The sequence below is a fragment of the Tamandua tetradactyla genome, chromosome 1, assembly GCF_023851605.1.
Source record: "Tamandua tetradactyla isolate mTamTet1 chromosome 1, mTamTet1.pri, whole genome shotgun sequence".
Lineage (NCBI taxonomy): Eukaryota > Metazoa > Chordata > Mammalia > Pilosa > Myrmecophagidae > Tamandua > Tamandua tetradactyla.
In genome coordinates, this window is record NC_135327.1 from 163,199,415 (window position 1) to 163,220,072 (window position 20,658).

Below are 20,658 nucleotides of genomic sequence, written 5' to 3' on the forward strand. Positions count from 1 at the left end.
CTGTTCTTAAGCACTTGAATAACGTGCCTTGAAAAAAACACTAACGCTTTCCATTCTGTTCAGAAGTATGAATATTCCCATATAATTTTCCTTAAGATGGGTCTCATTTTAGTTTTAAAATAAAGTATTAAAAGAATTAGATCTCAGAGCTAGAAGTCAACTCCAAATCAACTAGCGAGCCCAGTACATTACTTTATAGATGAAGAAATTAAGGAGTCCCGTGGCTGAAGACCAGCCCTACAGGAAGCGGAAGCTTTCTCTCACTGTTCAGCAGCATTCCTGATGGGTTTTTGAGAAGAGGGGCAAGAAGGAGGAGTGGGTGGGGGTTTGTGAGAGGTGGAGAGTGGGACGGAAATAGTACTTTTATTTTTTTTTGTATACTGTATGGCAGGGGTCACATTTCATTCTTTTTTCCATGCAGGTGTCTCCTTATTGCAGCACCATTTGTTGAATTTTGTTCGTTTGTTTCATGTTTGTTTGGGAAGTGCATGGGCCAGGAATCGAACCCAGGCCTCCCGCATGGCAGGCGAGAATCTACCACTGGACTACCTTTCCACCCTCAGTGCTTGTTTTTTTTTCTTTTTTTCAGTGGTTTTTGTTTCATAGTTTAGTTTTTTGCAGTTTATTTTCCTTCTTACAGAGCTATATCAACCTAAACATATACCTTCCTTAGGGTTCAGCTGAGAGCTAAAACATGTTGAGTGTTTCTGAGAGTCAGCCAGCCACTCTCCTAAGCACATTACATGCATTAAAATATTACTCCCCCAAACAATTCTATGAGGTAGTTTCTACTGAGATTTTTTAATTTGCAGATGAGAAAACCGAGGCACAGAGACATTCCATATCTTCCTCAAGATTCCATATCTACAAACTGATGAAGGTGGCTAAAATCCACACTCTTGATCCAATAGGCCTCTTCAAATATTGGAGGGACAGGTCTGTCAAGGCTCACGTTAAGAAATCCTCTCAAATGAATTTCCTTAATAATCACTTTTCATTTATGTGAAACAACTTTATCTTAAAAAAAAACCTATTTGCTTTAAAGTATTATAACTGCATTTTTTTCATCATAAAGTAGTATAATTTCACAAAATATATGAAAAACAAAGAAAGTAAAGAAAATTTCACCCAGTATCATAATTCTATTGTGCATATTTAGTACATCTCCTTTCCAAATATTTATATACATCTAGTTAAAACTCAAAATCCTAGTATACACAATTCCATAGCCTTTATTTTCAAAATAATCTTCTATAGAAGCCTTTTTTAGCCTGTTTGAGTCTTCTTAATTCCTCTTCTTGCCTTGAGAGGACTGAAATAAATCCTCAATCTCTCATACCTCTCCAGCCTGCCATCAGGCCCTTCTCCCACTTTTATTCTCCCAAACGCGGCACATTCCCTCTGGGAATGGTATGGCCATGGAATGCGTGGAGGTGGTGAGTGGAGAGGTAGGAGAAGGAAGTGATCCACTGAATCAAGAATTCCTGGGGAGCTAAGGAGAATTCCAAATTTTCTAGTCTAAGGTTCTCTTTTGCAACTATGAAATTGAGGGCAAGAAAGATGTAGTGAGTCGCCCAAGTTAGCAGCAGGACTGGGAACCAAAAACAAGTCTCTTGGCTCTTAAACTAACGCTTATTCAATATAACTGCTACTAAATTTTTCTCCATCTGCCCCTACAATTCATCCACGTACATCAGAGAAAAGTTCTAAACATAGATATACTAAACTAACGTCATAAACTCTCCTTGCCCTCTCTCAATGTTCAAGCATTAAACAAACTCAAGAGTTTTGCCTTAACTCTGTATTAGTATTTCAAAACTTTTGGATGTAGGCAAAGGAATAAAAACTACTGAGCCTGCACATGGTACAAAGATTTTATAGTAAAGACTCAGTTAAGAAAATGAAATTTTTCCATTATAATTCTGTATATTAACTGTTTATAAAGTACCACAGGTAGACTTCTGAAAGGTGCGTTTGAAAAAAAAAATCAGTTATTTATTAAGAACCTAGTAAATACTTTGCCAGATGTTTGGTGTGGCTATAAGAAATGTGATTTCTAAAATATCAGTACAAGCCAGACCGAGGAGAATTCAAATTGGGAGTGTGAATAAATCTCTATACAGGCACAGGTGAAGATCAGATGTCAAAACATGATTATTTTAGAAATAGGCAAACAAGTGATTCTAAAAGGTAGGTTTAACACGAGAGGTCAATTTTTTTCTCCTGAGAAGGAAGATACTTGCACTTTTTGCTTGGAGGATCTGGACACTCCAAGCAAATGCCATCTTGAATAATATCTTCCTCACTTAGGGCATCCGACTGTCCTCTAAATTAGATGATTTCATATTCTTTACATCATAAGCAAAATAATGCAACTTTATTAGAGTGATAGCTTTATTTAGGAGAACGGGATCTATGTGAATTAAAATGTTGGACTAAAAGTTTCCACAGGTGTGACAGCCCAGCCCCTGGATGCCACTGGCCCTCTCTGGTTGGCAGGCGGCTACCAGGACAAGGCAGCCATGCAGCAGCGCAGCCGTGCAGCCATGTAGCTGTGCAGCCATGCAGCCGTGCAGCCAGCTGGAATTTGTCCCGGTCTTCCTGCTAGAAGCTGAACTGCTATCTCTGACCAGCAGCAAAAACTGGACCCCGTGCCTTTCCTATCATTATTCATGTAAATGAATTTGGGGAATTTCATATAAGACAAATCTAAAATACTTAGATATATGCATTTGTTCGATACATTTTTTTTGGGGGGGTTGCATGGTCCAGGAATCGAACCCACATCTTCAATACATATTTAAACAGCCAAGCATGACTGCATGAAGAGAAATATGAGATTTATATGGAAGTGATTTTGCCAAAATTTTATCTTACCAGTTCTTAATTATGATAAAACTCTTGTATAGTTATATATTTTCAGAGATTTTTTTCATGTTTTTACTATAAACAAAGAATCAGATTTTTTATAGCTCTTGATCATAATCCTTCACATATATGTGGCAACCAACTTAATTTTCTTCTTTCTCTTTTTCAGTTGCAGTTTTAACTGTAATAATAGTAATTTGTTTTATTAGTTCCATCTTATTATGCCTTTCTTTTGGTTGAGAAAATAAACCAAAAGAAAATAATGAATTTAAGAAAAATTGGAATAGTATTTTTGAGCTCTAGGTTATACTGTTACTTAGCCACTAGGCTATGCTAAAGGACAGTCCTTTATTCAGAATACGTGTGTCTTCCAGCTACCCCCAAAGACAAGAAAATAATTTTAAAAACTGGATGTGAATCATTTAACTACTTAAAATGCAGCTGTCAATTCATTTATCAGATTTATCTAACAGATAGTTTATATAACCAGCTTATATGACACACCCCAAAAGCATAATGTACTCAGCTTTTTGCCAACTATATGTCATGTGGTGATACCAAATTTTGTTTTGAAAGGATGAAACAGCCATTATGCTTATTTTCTCCATCAAATATCTATTTTCATTTGTATGCAGTTAGTCCTGTTAAATATACTATAAAATGTAGTCATAGACCGGTCATTTCATCAGAAACACAAGCTTTAGATCAGACATATTTTACTTTCTACTTTAAAAAAGGTCATTTTAAAATGCAATAGTTGAGAAGCAAACATTTTTTTCCATTATTTTTATTTTACATTAAAATTATGCTCTACCCCTATAAATTGTGTTTAAACTCTCTTAAGTTTCAATTTATTAATGCACCTTGTTTTTATTTTATTATTGTTCCTTAAACTGAGATTATAATTTTTATCACCATTATTCATATTAATATCTATCCTTGATTACATACTGTGGGAGGCACTGGTAATTCAAATAAGTCTAAAATATTTACAGGATAGTAGGGGGACAAAAATAAAAATATAATAATAAGTTTGATAAAAATATTTAGGGGCTATAGATAAGTGATAAATTAATAAGACAAAACATATATTAAAATGGTTCACATTTTAAGGGACATACTTGCTGTCTGAATTATTAAGGCAGATAATAAATTTTATGACTAAAGCCACAAAGCATTTCAAAGCCTAGTTCTGAAAAGTTTTCTGGAGACAAAAATCCATAACCCTTTAATTTGTTTAATACACTTAACTCAATCTGTAAGAGGGGTTTGCCATTATAAAGATATATTATTCTTTTAAAAACTTGGCTTGTCTCTTTCAATTATACACTATTCACCTATTAATTATTCATTTAGCTAAATTATTGACAGAATACAATCCAGCCCCAAAGCAAAATGCCATTAATCTACTATTCCTGTTATATTACTACTTAGGTGTGTGATATACTACTTAAAAGAAATAGGTAAGGTGATTTTCATTCTCTTCTTAAATGTAACTAAGTACAGTAAAATCCATTTAGGAAGCAACTTGGCAAAAATTGAATAAAGTTATACTGTGTCAAATAATATTTTCCCATATATATGTATATACAGGGGTGTTATCTGAAACATTTATCTTATACTAAAACAGGCATTGAGAAACCAGACTAGATGCTTGTGGTAAAGCACCTATCCAGTCCCTATCTATAGGGGTTAAATAGTGCTCACTGAACTGCTGATAGAGGCTGTCATATTCTTAATTTAATTATGCATCATAACACTAACTCAGCAGAAGAGTCAGATATTTACAGTTCTAGAATGCATTCACTCTCTATACCTTAAAGTTTAGAGATATCCACACTACTAGAAATACCCATTACATTTCTTGGTAGTCACAGATACTAACTGATGTGGATGGGATATGAAACATTCCTAATCTGAATCTAAGATAAATTCATGAGTTTCATGGATTAGATTGAGAGAATATGATTTATGCTTCAGAGTCTTCCCCTCTGCCTGTAGTCTTAGGCAGAAGTCAATTCCAGAGCTATTCTGGGAACTCTGATTTAGTCAAAAATCTCTGAGATGTGATAAAAATCAATTCTCCTTCAGCCCAAAGGAGTGACAACAAAGCAAAACCCTCAAATCTTAGAAGGGGACTGGTCTGTCCCACTTTCCCTGGAATATCCTGAACCAAGAAGCTGCCAAGGATTTTTTTTTCCTAATAGTAACTTAAGACTGTAGAACTTGGTCTTCATTCACAGGAGAGTCTGAAGGCTTCAAGGGTATCCACCGTGGTCCTGGCCATGGTTACACTGGGGCCATCTTGTAGCCTAACACATAGTCTCCTATTTCTTATCGTGCCATTCATTAAAAGAAAAAGACACTCATAGAAACAGAATAATAACTGCAGTGCCTGGAATATATACCATGTTCTTTTATACCTAGTTCTAACACAGCTCTTTAGCATCAAACTATCCTAATGCCAGCTGCACTTGAGCTTCTCATCACTGGCCAATAGCACTTCCAAGACTCATGCCTTTGTAAGTGCTCTGTTGCGGGATTGGAATGCCTTTTCTCCCCACTGCCCTTCTGCTGAGTTCATCCTTCCACTTTCAGCTGAAAAGTCAGGTGTCTTGTCCGGCTTCCATTGACTATGTCCAGCTAGAACTAAATGTCATTTTATCAGGCTCTCATTCCTCTATTGCTGCATTTACTACTCAACATTGCACTTATTTGCATACATGTCTGACTCCCCATGTACTACCCACTCAAAACAGGAAGCAACAGGGTCCTAAGACCCATCTCAACTGCAGCATATACATTTTGGTGGACTCCTGGTCAGAGCCTAATTTTTTTTCCCCCAGTGATCCTCTGCCTTGCTGAATCATCACTTAAAACTGTCCCAATGTTGGCAATTTGCCCCAAAGCCAACAGACTCCTCTCTGAACAGGAACATACTCTCCTAGGCTGACATGTTTGTTATGCTAAACTCAGAGTGAACAGTACTTCTCCAGCAGCTGCTTCTCTCATAGTAAGAAAAAATGCTCACATGTTTTTTCAATGGCTAACACCCTCCATCCTGGAATTTGGCAGTAGCAAGTTCTAAACTATTAATTTGAGAAAGACCTGAATTTTTTAAACTCATTTTATGGTGTTCAAGAGTTCATATTCTTTCCTTTTCTCACTTGTTATAAGGAAAAAAGAACCTTGGAAGAGATGACAGTGATTCTGACCCAAGAATGGTCCCTGCACTTCTGGCTTATGTCAGCATCAGGTTTGTTCAGTATTGATTTAATTTTCACTCACACATTGGATGAACTCTTCTACCCTTCCTGTCAAAACTCATACAGCCTTCTAGGTTATACCTGAACCACCTTTTAGCGTCTGTAAATTCTGGGTATGTTTAACTATTTCCGGGGACTTGAACATTAAGCTTGTTTGAACAGTATGCTGAAGAATATTTTTTGGAAGTTATCCTGATACATCATTATTCTTAATCAATACAAGTAATCTTTAGTATTAAATCAACCAAGTACTGATACTTTGTTACCATTCAGATAGTTATATGAACTAAATACACATGTATTTAGGTTTAAAAATACCTATAAATTAAAAAAAATAAATGAAAGCAACCTATGTAATTTCTTTTTAGAGAAGACTCCATGAAATCCTGATAAACTGGCTTTCTGCTCTATTGATAAGAGTACTATATTGAGACGAAATCCCGCAATTCAGGATAAAAACATCCTTAAGCACAGACTCACCCACTATGTTTCATATGTGGTGGTTTATCCATTCGCACTGCCAGTTTAATTTTTAAGTCAGAATCCTGACTATTTTTTGGAACTATCATTCGGTGCAATTCAGCTGTCTTGGAGCTATTAGAAGTTGGGTACAGTATCACCTGCAAGGGGTAAAAAAGAAAACATTTTAGGGCACAATACAGGGTTCATGGATTGTGATTGAACTGTTGAAAAGGAAATGTTAATGCCCAAATGGATCTAATAAACCATTTAACTCCCTCCTACCACAGCAGATAAGTATTCAATACAGACCCATCTATTTTTTGATGAATATGTGCTTTCATATTACTGCCTAATAAATTTTCTTTCTGATTCATTTCATAGTGAATTAACAGCATGACAGGCTATGGCATCGATAATAATAAGAATACTCTAAACTCCTTAGGGCAAAGAAGTCCAGAAAGAAATATTTGTTGAAATTAAAGATAAAACATGCTTAAAAAGCAAAATCAATTATTTGAAGCACTGGAAAAATGCCTTGTATTTTAATATTTTCATAGCAAAATATAAACTAATACTAATGGAAATCCAATCAGAGATAGAAAGGATTTATCACAGCACATTTTCTCTTCTAGATCAATACCACATAAGAATTTCTCCTGACTAGATGTTTTCCAAACAATAAAGATATTATAACGACTGAAACAAAGTTATTATTTTTAATAAAACTGTCAAATTACCAAGTGATCATTTTATAATGCTAAAGCATCACAAAGAAGGAATATAAGAAGGAAAGGGCTACTCTTTGGATATTAGGTTCTATATGGATAAAACAAGGAATTTTCCTCTTTTCAGGCAGTCATGACACAATTTAGACATGTGCCATATCTAAACCTTAACAGATATTTTCAAATGAGGAATACTATAATTGGAAGGGCAAATCAAAGAAATATAGGAAATGTCATGTACTTAATTCTAAGCTGCTCTTATTTTAAACCAACATGAAAAGTAAAAATGCCCCAAGTTGTAAATCGAAGAATTATAATCATGTTTAAGTGTTTTGAAAGCATACATGGTAATTAAATTTGGAAGGCTTGGACCCCCACTTCCCCCACTCCCCCAAATCTTCACTTCTATGTAGGAGTGAAAACGTTCATGGAGAAATTTTCTTCAAGCAAGGCTCTCTTTCTCTCCAGGAAGGACAGCATAGTCAAAAAAGAATCTCCAAATATTCTCAACTTGCAAGTTGTTAAATGTAGCTACTATTTTGAGGCTTTTCTCAAGCCTATCCTAAGAGCCATAGCTATGTTTAATCCAGCATATCTATATTCACAAGTGCATAAAGGCATAACCAAGAACAGACTAAATGGCATTTGTGATGCTTTCAAAATTTATGATCATATTCTAGAATTACTTCCCTTTGGATAAGATATCCAGCAGAATACTTTACATATATATATATTAAATGACAGTAAAGAAAAATAAGTTGATAGTTTTGGTTCACACCCACAGGAAAAGAAATGACATTATAAACTTTACAAGGTGATTCCAAAAAAAAATCAAAGACTAAGAGCTTCATATTCTCTGGAGTTGTGGCTGCTATTTCCCTAACAAGTCTGGAAATCTTTTTCTCCCTCTTGCTCCAACCCCTTCTTTTTCTTCTTTTTTTACAGTAGCCATCTACAGACTTTATTCTTCTTTAAATCTTCCTTCTACGTTTATTAAAAAAATGGCATTTTTCCAATGTCTAAAATTTTTATAGAGGAAGAGAAAATTTAAATAAAAAACTCTGACAATTCTCATTCTCTAAATGTCAATGCTAGGTTACTAAATGAGGTACTAAAATAACTAATTGCAGTGGCCTGGCAAATTAAGGATCACCCAAGTTATAGAATACCACCATTTCTGCCACATTTTATTTCCCTCATTTCTGAGGTCAGGGGTTGGATTTATTCTAGAGATCTGTCCAATTAAGTTACTATTTGAGCATTCACTGTGTGACAATTACAGGACACATGAAGATGAAAGAATATGGATGGCTGGGACCTCTTAAGAAGTTCAGTCTCTTATCAGAGCTCTGACAATATGACCTCCACCTACTGTCATTCGATCCCTTGAATGTGCAGCAGTTTCCAGGTTCTGCTAATCTCTACGTTTCCTCCTCATCAACTGTGTAGCGTCTCTGTTCTATCACAAGTGTAGCTAATTCCTGTATTAAATTCCCCCCACGTGAAAGATCTGGAATTGTGTCTTTCTGTTCAGACTGTGACCGATAAAGACATAAACAAGCACACGTAGAACAAATGGAAATTCAGAGGTTTGAAGTCTAGTACATTCCTAAGAGAATTTCTATTGGCAGAGTGCCTCTGAACCTAGTCTTAAAAATAACCTGTATACATTCACAAATTAGATAACCTAGATGAAAGGGACAAATTCTTAGAAACATACAACTACCCACAGTGGCTCAAGAAGAAACAGCAGTTCTCAAAAGACGAATAACTAGTAAAGAGATGGAATCAGTAATAAAAAAAAAAAAAAAACTCCCAACAGATGTGCCTGACCCTGGCATCACGAGATTGATAATGCCCTTTTGACCAAAATGGGGGAAAGAAATGGAACAAAATAAGGTTTCAGTGGTTAAGAGAATTCAAACACAGTTGAGAGGCTATTCTGGAGGTTACCCTTATGCAAGCTTCAGCTAAATACTGCAAATTGCCATGGTACACTAAACCCCAACCATCACTATTCCTGAAAACCCTAAAGAATACCCAGGACTCTGAGATTCTACAAAAGTTCCACTCACTAAGGTTATTTTTCAGAAATTTAAAACCTCTAGACTGTTCCTATGCCAAGTAAGCCCTGAAAACCAGAGGTACCAGTCTCTCCAAGAATATCAACTAGTTGCATTCCCCTTCCCCAAAACGGCGACACCCCTTTTCAACATGAAGAAGTGAGAATGGTCATTTCCTGAATTTCCCTGAAGATTGGGAGAAGGATCAAATAAGAGGGAGGAGTTATAACAGAGAAGATAGGATTTAACAAATGATTATGGCTACTGAATATTGACGTTTCTTTTTAGTCTCTAGTGAATTAGAACAGCTAGAAGAAAAGACCTGAACTTGTGGAACTGTAACTCATATCACATTTTGACATTTGCTCTCTAACTACTTGTTCAGCTGTATTTTGAAATTTATCACTCTTCTGAATATGTGGTATATTTCACAATATAAAAATGTTTAAGAAAAAAAGATTACGTTACTGGATAGACTAAACAAAAAAAAATCCTGACAAAGAAAAATCCAGGTTAATTTTACCAAACTTTCCAAGAAGGATTAATACCAATCCTTCTCAAACCTTTACCAAAAACTGAAAAGGAGGGAAAACACCCTGATTCGGTCTGTGAGGCCAATATCACCTTCATACCAATACCAAATTAAGATATCACAAGAAAAGAAAATTACATACCAACATTCCTTTTGAATATAGACACAAAAATCCTCAACAAAGTACTAATGAACCTAATCCAACAGCAGATTAAAAGAATTATACAACAGGACTAAGTGGGCTTTAACTCAGGTATGCAATGTGGTTCAAAATAAAATCAATTAACGTACTATGCCACACTAACAGGATGAAGGGGAAAGAAAAACATGATCGTATTAATTAAAGCAAAGAAGGAACCCCCTTCTTGGTGAAAACTAAGAATAGGAGGAAACGGTCTCCACAGGATAAAGGGCATACAGGAAAAATCCACTACTAAATTCAATAGCAGAAGATAAAGCTTTTCCTCTAAGTTCAAAAACAAGAGAAGGATGTTCACTGTCACCACTGTTATGCAACATTGTGCTAGAAGTTCTATTCAGAGCAATTAGGCAAGACAAAGAAACAAAGGCATTCAAATTTGAAAGCAAGAAGAAAAACCTTCCCTCTTTACAGAAGACATAATTTTGTATCTGCAAAATCCTGAAAAAGTCCACAAAAAAGCTACTAGAACTAATTCAGTAAAGTGTCAGGGTATAAGCTCAATATTCAAAAATCAGCAGTGTTTCTACACACTTGTAGTGTACATTCTGAAAAGAAAAAAATTCCATTTACTACAACAACTAAAAGAATCAAATATCTACAAAAAAATTTAACCAAGGTTGTAAAGGACTCATATACAGAAAATTACAAAGCATTGTTAAAAATAAATCAAAGAAGGCCTAAATAAATGAAAGAGCATTCCATGTTCATTGAGTGGAAGACTCAATATTGTTTAGATGTCAGTTCTACCAAAAGTGATTTAAAGATTGTCTTGGATGTTACATGAAGATTCTTTGGGTGATGAGGCACAAATACACATAGCCAGCCAGCAGAGTGCCTGAAATAACACCTTAGTTAGATCAAAGGCTCAGGAAGAGAGAGGGGAGTACCTGGAGTAAAACATGCAGTGTGAGAGGGTAGAAGTGGCAGAGGATTTTCAGTAAAGAAAGAAGCAGAGTCCTTTATCACCCTAAACCATGCAGAGGTGCAGGTCTTGCTAATTGTGGTTTTGCCCAGGAAGGGTAAACTGGGAGTGGTCCATCACTAGGGAAACTTATGACTAGGCCAGGCAGAATGAAAAGGTACCTAATATAATTTGTTTTATATCATTACACAGATTAAACACAATCCCAATCAAAACAATGAATGAGCAATATGAGAATCTAGGTAAAAGAGCAGACACTTTTAAAAGGAACCAGACAGAACTACTGGAGTTGAAGACCTCAATAACTGAAACAAAAAATACCCAGGAGGGTTTCAGGAACACACTGGGGCTGGAAAAATAAAGAATCAGTGAACCTGAAGACACGACACTTGAAATGAGTCAGGCTGAGGAGGAGAAAGAAAAAAATATTAAAAATGAAAATAGCCTAAGACAGCTATGGGGCACAATCAAGCACACCAATATTTGCATTATTGGAGCCCAAATGGGAAAAAAGAGTGAAATGCAGCAGGAATAGTAAAAAAAAAAATAATGACAGAGAACTTTCCAAACTTAGCAAAAGACTTGAATATGTACATCCAAGAATCTCAGAGAATACCAAACAGCATAAACATGTAGAAATATATAACCTGTCATATACCAATTACACTACTGAATATAAAGGACAAGGAAGGAGTTCTGAAAGTTGCAAAAGAAAAGCAGTGTGCTACATTTAAGGGAGTCTCAACATCATTAGATTGAGTGATGCTGATTTCTCATCAGAAACCGTGAAGATAAGAAGGCAGTGGGCTGAAACCCCTAGAGTGCTGAAAGAAAACAACTGAGTTAAGAATTTTATATCTGGAGAGACTCTCTTTCAAAAATGAGGGGGAGACTAAGACATTCTCAGGTAAACAAAAGCTGAGGGAGTTCAGCACCATAGACCTGTTCTACAAGCAATACTAAAGGGAGTTCTTCAGACTGAAAAGAAAGAACACTAGACAGTGGTTCAAAAAAGCATAAAGAAAAAAAGACCTGCCATAAAAGGTAACTGTTCTAGTTTACTAGCTGCCAGAATGCAACACACCAGAGATGGGTTGGCTTTTAATAAAAGGGGATTTATTTAGTTAAAAATGTATAGTTCTTCAGAGGAAAGGCAGCTTTCAACTGAGGTTCTTTCTTACAAGGGAAGGCACAGAGTGATCTTTGCTGGTCTTCTTTCCAGGCCTCTGGGTTCTAACAACTTTCCCTGGGGTGATTCCTTTCTGCATCTCCAAAAGCCTGGGCTGAGCTGTGAGTGTTGAGACAAGGTATGTGGAGCTGCTTGAGCTCTGCTATGTAGAGCTCTCCAATTTACGCTTCCAGCCAATTAAATCAAACATTATTTATTGCAGCAGGCATGCCTTCTAGCCAACTGCAGGTATGTAATCAGCAACAGATGAACTTCATATGCCATTGGTTCATGTCCACAGCAAGAGAACTAGGCACCTTCACCTGGCCAAGTTGACACATGAACCTAACTACCACAGTAACCATTTGGGTAAATATAAATACACTATTACTCTATTGTATTGTTTGGTATGTAATTTCTTACTTCCTACTGGTGCTAAAATGCAAACACATAAAAAAGAATGGTAAATCTATGGCTTTGGACATGCAATGTACAAAGATTTAAGTGGCAACAAGTACAAAAAACTATGGGAGAGCATTAGGGTGTACAGGGAAAGTGTATGTGCATCATAATCAATTTAAGTGGGTAGCAAGCAAAATATGACTACTATATTTATTTAGGATGTCAAATTTAACCCTATTGTAACATAGCTCAAAGCCATCACAGTTTGTTCTGTGTACCCACAAAAGACATTTTCTTTCTACATGCAAAATACATGTATTCCATCATAACATCCAAAAGCCTTAAGTCATTTCAGTATCAATACTAAGTACAAAGTCTCACCAAAATGGGCTATGGATGCTGTCTGTCCTGGGGCACAATTCCTCTCTGTATGTGGATCTGTGAAAACTAGAAAAAAAGTTATCTTCTTTTAATAGGCAATGATGGGGCAGGTATAGGATGAATTTTCCTATTCCAAAAGGGAGAAATTAGAAAGAAAACAGGGGTCATGGGTCTTAAACCAAGCAGTGGCAACTCCATTTGCTAAATATCCAAGTTTCCTTGCTTTCAAGTCCTGCCTTCCATCTAACATCAATTCTAAATTTCACCAGGTCTTTTGCCACTTTATAACATTGATTGCCTTTCCTCCAGTTTCCTATAGTACATAACTCAGTTGCTTCTAAGTCCTCATTGGAAGTACCTTTAGCATCCATATTTCTCCCAACCATCTCCTCAAAGAAACCTAATTATTTTTCTAATAACCAGCCTACAAGTCTTCCAGCCTGTACTCATTACCCAATTCTAAAGTTGTTTCCACATTTTTCAGTTTTGCAATAGCAGCACCCAGAATTCCTGGAACCTAAACTGTTTTTGCTTCCTTGTTGCTAAAGCAAATACCATACAATGGTTTGGCTTAAACAATGGATTTATTGACTTATGGGTTTGAGGCTAGGAGAAGTCCAAATCAAGGCCTCATCAAGGTGATGCTTTCTTCCTGAAGATTGGCATTCTAGGGCTGGCTGCTGGCAATCTTGACACTTCCATCACATGGTGTATTAATCTTAAAGCTTCCAGGATGCAATATACCAGAAACAGAATGGCTTTTTAAAAAGGGGAATTTATTAACTTGCAAGGTTATAGTTTGAAGGCTAGGAAAATGTCTTAACTAAGGCATCCAGGGAAAGATACCTTAATTCAAGAAAGGTCAATATGTCTGTAACATCTCAGTTAGCTGGGAAGGCATGCAGGTCCCTTGCTGGTCTCTTGATCCTGGGCTCCATTGCTTTCAGTCTCTCTTCCTATGGGGGTTTCTCACTTTGTTCCTCTGGAAATCAAGACTTTCATCTTCCCTTGGCTCTCTCCAGGTTCTGACTTGCTTAACATCTCATGGAGAAGTCTACTGGGCTCCAAGCATCTCCAAACATCTGTGTCTCTGTTCTCCAAGTATTGGCATTTGCATCAACTCTGCTCTGAAGTTTCTATTGGCTCTGTTGTTTCTCCAAAATGTTTCCCTTTTTAAGGATTCTAGTAAACTAATCAAGACCCAACTGGAATGGGTGGAGTCACATCTCCAGCTAATCAAATGGTCACACCCATAATTGGGCATTTTACATCTCCATGGAGAGAAACTAAAGTTTCCAAAATACATTATTGAAGCAGGATTAAAAGAAATGGCTACCCCCACAAGATTGGGTCAGGATTAAAACATGGCTTTTCTGGGGATTCAAACTAGCACACATGGCAATGCATACTGTGGTTTATCCTGTACTCTCCTTTCTCCTTCAGGCTCCACTGATGTTCAGCTTCTAGCTGCTCCCTCAAATGGCTCTCTGTCTGAATTTTATTTTTGCTCATACAAATTTCTAGTAGTAGGTTTAAGACCTATCCTGATTGACTTGTGTCACATAATAACTGAAGTAATCTCATCAAAAGGTCCTACCTACAATGGATTCACACTCACAGGAATAGAGTAAGTTTTTCTGGAGTACATACAGCTCCAAAGCACCATAGAGTCTTTGCAAAACGCTGTGGACAAGTCTTCTGATCAATCTACCCATTTACAGGAAACACAAGGAACAGAAGAACATGCTAACTAACACTATGGGTAAGTTATTAGCAAAATCTAGACTATAGGAAACTCTACAGGGCTAATGAAGAAGTATCTTCAACAAATAAACTGCCAGAGAAAAGGAGAGTGACAGAGAGTGAAAGTATGAGAGAGTGACAGAGTAAAAGGAAGAGAGATTGAAAGAGAGAGAGAGAGAGATGGAAATAAATCCTGAGGATTAAAGGAGATTTAAGAGAAAAATCAACCAATTTCCACATATGGAGCTTATTGGGATTCTGATTCAAATGAACTGAAATAGACATACATACATACATACATAGCTACACATGCACACAAACACACAAACACACACACAGCCCATAAAACAGCCTTTAGGGTTGCAAAGTGCAAAAACAGGGAGTGGTCATGCTCCTTTAGTGATTTAGCCATGGGTAATAATGGACAAGGATGATGCTCCTAATGTGCCAAGCACTAAAGGGTGATGGAGAATAATCATAGAGGATAATGAGAAAAGAGTCCTTTTTATATACAGGATAAAAAGAACTTGGCTTAAACTGAAACTATCTAAAGGTTTCAAGTACTAGGTTTGCCTTCCTGGAACCTATAATTCCCAGAGGGTTCCTAGGTCAGATACAACCTGAAAGTCAGAGGGACCAGCCTCTTCAAGATTATCGATTAATTACACTTTCCTATCCTTCAGTGTTGACATCCCTTCTCAACATGAAAAAGTGAGAATGGGCATTGCCTAAAGATCCCTATGGATTGGGAGAAGGATCAAAGGAGAAGGAGGAGCTATAACAAAGACAATAGGATTTAACAAGTGAGTATGATTGTGGAGTCACTATATTAATATTCCTTTTAGCCTCCAGTGTTTGGGAGCAGATTAAAGGAAAAATCTGAGATGGTGGAACAGAAGCCCGTGACAAACTCTGGGACCTGTTTTGTAACTACTTGTTGAAGTGTACTTAACAATTACTGCTTTTTTCTTTCTTTGCTTTGTAAATATCTTATATTTTGCAATAAAAAAACATAAAAAAAAAAGACCTTGAATACTGACAGGGTAGGTGTCTTCATAGTAATATTGGCCTGTTACTACTGTGTGTTTCCCATTTTTCCTTCTTTAAATAGGAAACTTAAAGTGGCTTTCTGTTACTGTCCTACCACTATATATTAGGTTTTGTGCTGGGGCAGAGTGGTGAGGCAGGCTAAAATGGAAGGCCATTAACATGTATTTTAGTTTCTAAGTTAATCAAACCACAAAGAAGTCATAGCTGGACCAGATGGAGAGGATGAACTTTGAATGACAGGCCTTTGGGTTGTTTGCCTCGAGTAGAAGTGAATATGTTCTATGTATGGCAATAAGGGCAGCAGCATTATTTGGTAGCTCTACAGGTGAACCACGACAGATCATCTAGCTGTCCACAAGCATTCATGCTCCCACTAGAATGGAACTGCTGCTAGGGGAAGTCAATGGAGTGTGAAGAAAAGTAATGCGTGTCACCTTTGGACAAAGATCATTTAAGAAAGAGGTATACCTTCTCTACCCCTTCTTCCTCCATCTGTCAGTTGAATGCAGTGAACCCCAAGGCTCAAGAAAATTACAGAATCATAACATGGAAAAAATGAGCAGAAACTGAGAGTTAGCAAAAACAGGAAAATGCTCCACAGCCAAGGGATAGAATGATAATAGGAAGAAGTGATACTATCAGAGCCATAGATTACAGTCACCCCATGGGAGAAAGCCACCCGCTGTCAGGAACATCCATAGCAAATGGTTACATGGGTGCTACTGTGCTAAACTACTGAAAGTCTGTGACTTGTTTGTTACAGCATTTAATAGCACAGAAAATAATACACTAATACAGTGTTTTGCTTTAAAATATATCAAGTACATAAATGCTCAAAGAAAAATACTTTCATGATAAGCAGTTCTACTTCAGTAGGATTGACCTCATGTTCAGAGAGGTATGTCTGATACTGATGGTCACAATTAAAATATTTTTTGTTCCCTTTTGTATTTTAGACTCAGATCAATTAAATGGTAGCTCTGTTGTATTATTTAGCAAAGTATTTTGTTCTTTGCTATTCATTTGTTATAACCTTTCTATACACATTTTTGCTGCTTCTAGTTTATTTTTGTCCCCAATATTTTAAGTATTTTGCCAGTTAGCATGTTACTCAACAAATCCCATAATTTCTTATCTTATGTATAAATCTTATATATTTTCTTCATGATAAAATGTCAATCTCACTTGTCATCTTTGGTAAGGTATTAATGAAAAAGACAAAATGACTTTTTAGACTTTGTTTAAAATTCTTAAATTTAACATACTGATAAATAAAAACATAAAATGTAAAAATGCATACACATATACTTATGTTAGAGTAACATGAGGTTCAGAAGGATCTTTCTCTTGAAGTACACTTGTATAAGTTGGCATCTCTATACTACTTTCTCTATTGAGATGCATGTGCATTATGCATATTTCACCTTAACTAAACTGTGACCTGTCAATCCATGACCTTTCAAATTTCTAAATTATGTTTCAACAAATACCTGGATTCCTATTATGAGCTAGAAAAACTGAGAGTACTACATGTATAAATAGGCCTTATGGTTAGATAAACAATTCACAGCCTTTTTCCATAAATACTTCTTTGCTGAGTGAAGAGGAAAAAAAAAACCCAAACACATATGGCCACAATAATTACACTGCAGTTTGATGGTAAAACAATCAGTACAATGCTAGCTCAAAGATGGTACAGTTTTTGAACATAGGCTGCCTTCACTTGGGAGTCTAAAAGAACAGGCAAGATTTACAAAATAAAAGACACAGGGAAGGAACTGAGAGATAAAGACATAGGGGCTGTTAAAACGAAACCAGTTTTAACAGCAGCACACTCGCAAAGAGCCTAAGATTCTGATACTGACATTCTTACCACTGCCCTAGATGCTAATCCTTTCCCAAGTGTGGTTGTTCAACTCTTCCTTTGTTCCCTTGACCAACCCTTAGTCAGTTTCTTTTGCTTGCCACTAAAAGAATTTCATTTATTACCAAGGCCATTATATTTTCTTCCATGTCAATTCTCTTTATCTCCTCAAAAGCCAACGGCAGAGCTCTTGAGAACACTGACTTTTAAGATTTAGATAAAGGAAGAGCATGGTTATAATTGTGATCAGAGTGCCAGGGAGGTAGGGGAAAAAATCCTCCAGAGTATGATGTGCTAAGCCAAGGGCAGGGGAGTGCTTTGGGAAGTAAGAAGTGGCCAGTAGGGCCAAATGCTCGTCATAGAAGTCTAGTACATTAAGGGCTGAAAAGTTATCACATGGTTGAAGCATTGGAAGGTCACCATATACCTTGGCAAGAGAAGTTTAGGTGAAGCCAGAGTACAATGTTTTCAGGGATAAATTCTGCTTGAGGAATGTGGAAAGACTACATTTAAGCCTTAAATAAGCAAGGCTGGGAAAGCTGGTAAGGAAACCTTCCACTAAAAAGGGCAACTGGCAAAAAGTAGGAAGGCTGAGGCTAGGGTCAATAAGGTGAAGTAGGAAAGGAAATCAGAGGTAATGCTAAGGGACAAGATCAGATAGGAACATTAGGCATAGACTATAAAAGAATGACGCCTTGCTAGGGAGTTTGTATTTTATCCTATAAAAAACATATGGTCAAAAGATGTTTTAAGGCAGGCAATGGCATAATCAAATTTTCATAATCCTGAATAAAGAATAATCCCTTCTCTCCAGCTGGATACAGCCTGGGAATCTACAGGAGGATGTGGCTCATATCCCACTATGAGATGAACTGGCTTTAAAAACATACTTTAAAACAGAGCAAGAATTGATTTAAAAATGCTATTGAATAGTCAATATCATGTTTCAGTTTTTTATTATAATTCTCTTTTGCCGACAAACAGATGTCCTGCAGACATAGGGTATTTTAAAGCAAATGTCTGAAAGAACATTTCTCCAGATAAGTAGAGCCTATCTCTAAGAGAAACCTTGACTTTTGGGATTTAGTTGACATTTCTCCATCTTCTTCATTCATCTGACAGGGATTTCACAGTGTAGCAAAGATTCTTAATTCATAGAGTTTGTCAACCTTTCAAGCACTTTCTTGAGAGTTTAGGACCTGGAGATAGCATATACCTCGAAAGCACTAACTGAATTTGCTTCATGGCAATAAATACTTCTTTAGCACATGGTAACTAGAACATACTTCCTCCAAAATAGGAGCCTCTGAATTTCTGCTGGGAGAAGAATATGAAGCTGATGATTTTTCTGAGACAAATCTACATCCTTAGTAACATTTTCCAGTGTTTTAGTACATTTGAGATTGCTTAGTCTAAATTACTTCTCCTTTGATTTAATATCACTGCCCCTGCCCTTTCTTAGTCAAAACAAGGAACACCTGCTCACTCTCAGTCACACAATGCTCTTTTGTATACTGAAAGATTAGCATTAAATCTTCTGTCAACCTTCTTGTTCATAGGCTAAATCCAGTTCCCTTTATTTTCAAAGCCAAAAAAAAATCCTGGAATTTACAATATGAAATTGATATAACTCTCAACTTTTACCAAAAAGTGTACTTGGCCTGAAAGAGTCACATGCTTACTTCCTTCTATAACGTACATTCTTGATAAGGAAGGCCTTTAAAAAAATGACACTGAATAACAGCATAATAAGAGAAAAAAGATTGTCTTACTGACGTACTTTTTCCCTGACATTAGCTTGTTAAAGATCAAGATTAAAACTTTGTTTTGGCATGATGGGGGGTTGGGCAGAGCAAAAAGTAAAGAAAAACAAGGTGTGAGAGTTATTCTTAACAAACCACTATACAAAGAGGCATGCAGAATGCACTTAGCAGAGTATGCTCCTCGAGAACAGGAACTATTGTTTCTTGCTCATCTTTTGTACAGAGAGCAATTTAACGGAACTACTCTTAATTACAATTCCCATGACATCCTCTAGGAGACAGTAAGTAGTTTGTGGGTAGATGAATGGATGCTTAGAGAAATTACAAATAGAAGTGCAAACCAAACTGATTCACACGAACAGAGAAAAAACTCATCAACTAAAGTATTGCCAAGATTTAATAACAGAAAAATGAGAACAAATGCTGGAATTTGTGTCATTTGCACAGCACACTCCAAAAACCTACGAAACTTTCATTTTTCCATTTCTAGACTGTGGTTGGCAGTATAATGGCCTCGCGAAGATGTCCACGTGCTTATCCCCGGCACCTGTGGAAATGCTAAGTTACACGGCAAAGGAGAATGAAGGTAGTTAAGCAGATGACTTTAAAATAGGGAGATTATTTTGGATTATCCAGGTGGGCCAAATACAATCACAAAGATCCTTAAATGTGGAAGAAGGCAGAAAAGGTATTGGCGTATGTGCTGTGAAAAAGATTCTACCAGCCATTGCTCTTTGTGAAAATGGGAGTGGGCAATGAGCCAAGGAATGTGGGCAGTCTCTAGAAGCTGGAAAAGGCAAACAAAAAGCAAAAAACACTATTATAACCCATATCCTCCCTAGAAACTCTGGAAGGGAAGGCCACCTGCCGATGCCATGATGTGAGCTGAGATCCATTTTTTTATTTCAGAACTCCAGAAGTATAAGGTAATAAACTTGTGTTGTTTTAATCCACTAAAGTTTTTTTTTTAATTTATTACAGCAGTAGTAGGAAACTAACACATAGAAAATAATGTCTGAGATTCAGTCATAAAATAAAGGTTTACCTTTAAATCTCTCGGCTAAAGTGTGTGATCCAAAAGTATCATATAGATTCCTCTCACTAAGTTATCTCTAATTGTTTTAACAAGTACTTTTAGGTGTGTTCATCATTCCTCTCTGATTCCTGAAGCATTCACTTGAGTGGAAATTTTTGGAAATATGTAATTGTCTCCACCTTTGTGCTAATTCTCTTATTTAAAACAAATA

At 36.5% G+C, this 20,658-nt stretch overlaps 1 protein-coding gene across 15 annotated transcripts in view; it reads right to left on the reverse strand.

Moving 5' to 3' along the window:
- CADPS2 (calcium dependent secretion activator 2) overlaps nucleotides 1–20,658 on the reverse strand; it is a 617,203-nt gene that overhangs the window by 237,594 nt on the left and 358,951 nt on the right. For all 15 annotated transcript variants that reach the window (XM_077120033.1, XM_077119365.1, XM_077119348.1 and 12 more), the window contains one exon: nucleotides 6,615–6,754. In XM_077120033.1, coding sequence (XP_076976148.1) covers nucleotides 6,615–6,754 — 140 coding nt within the window. The remainder of the gene's footprint in view (nucleotides 1–6,614; nucleotides 6,755–20,658) is intronic.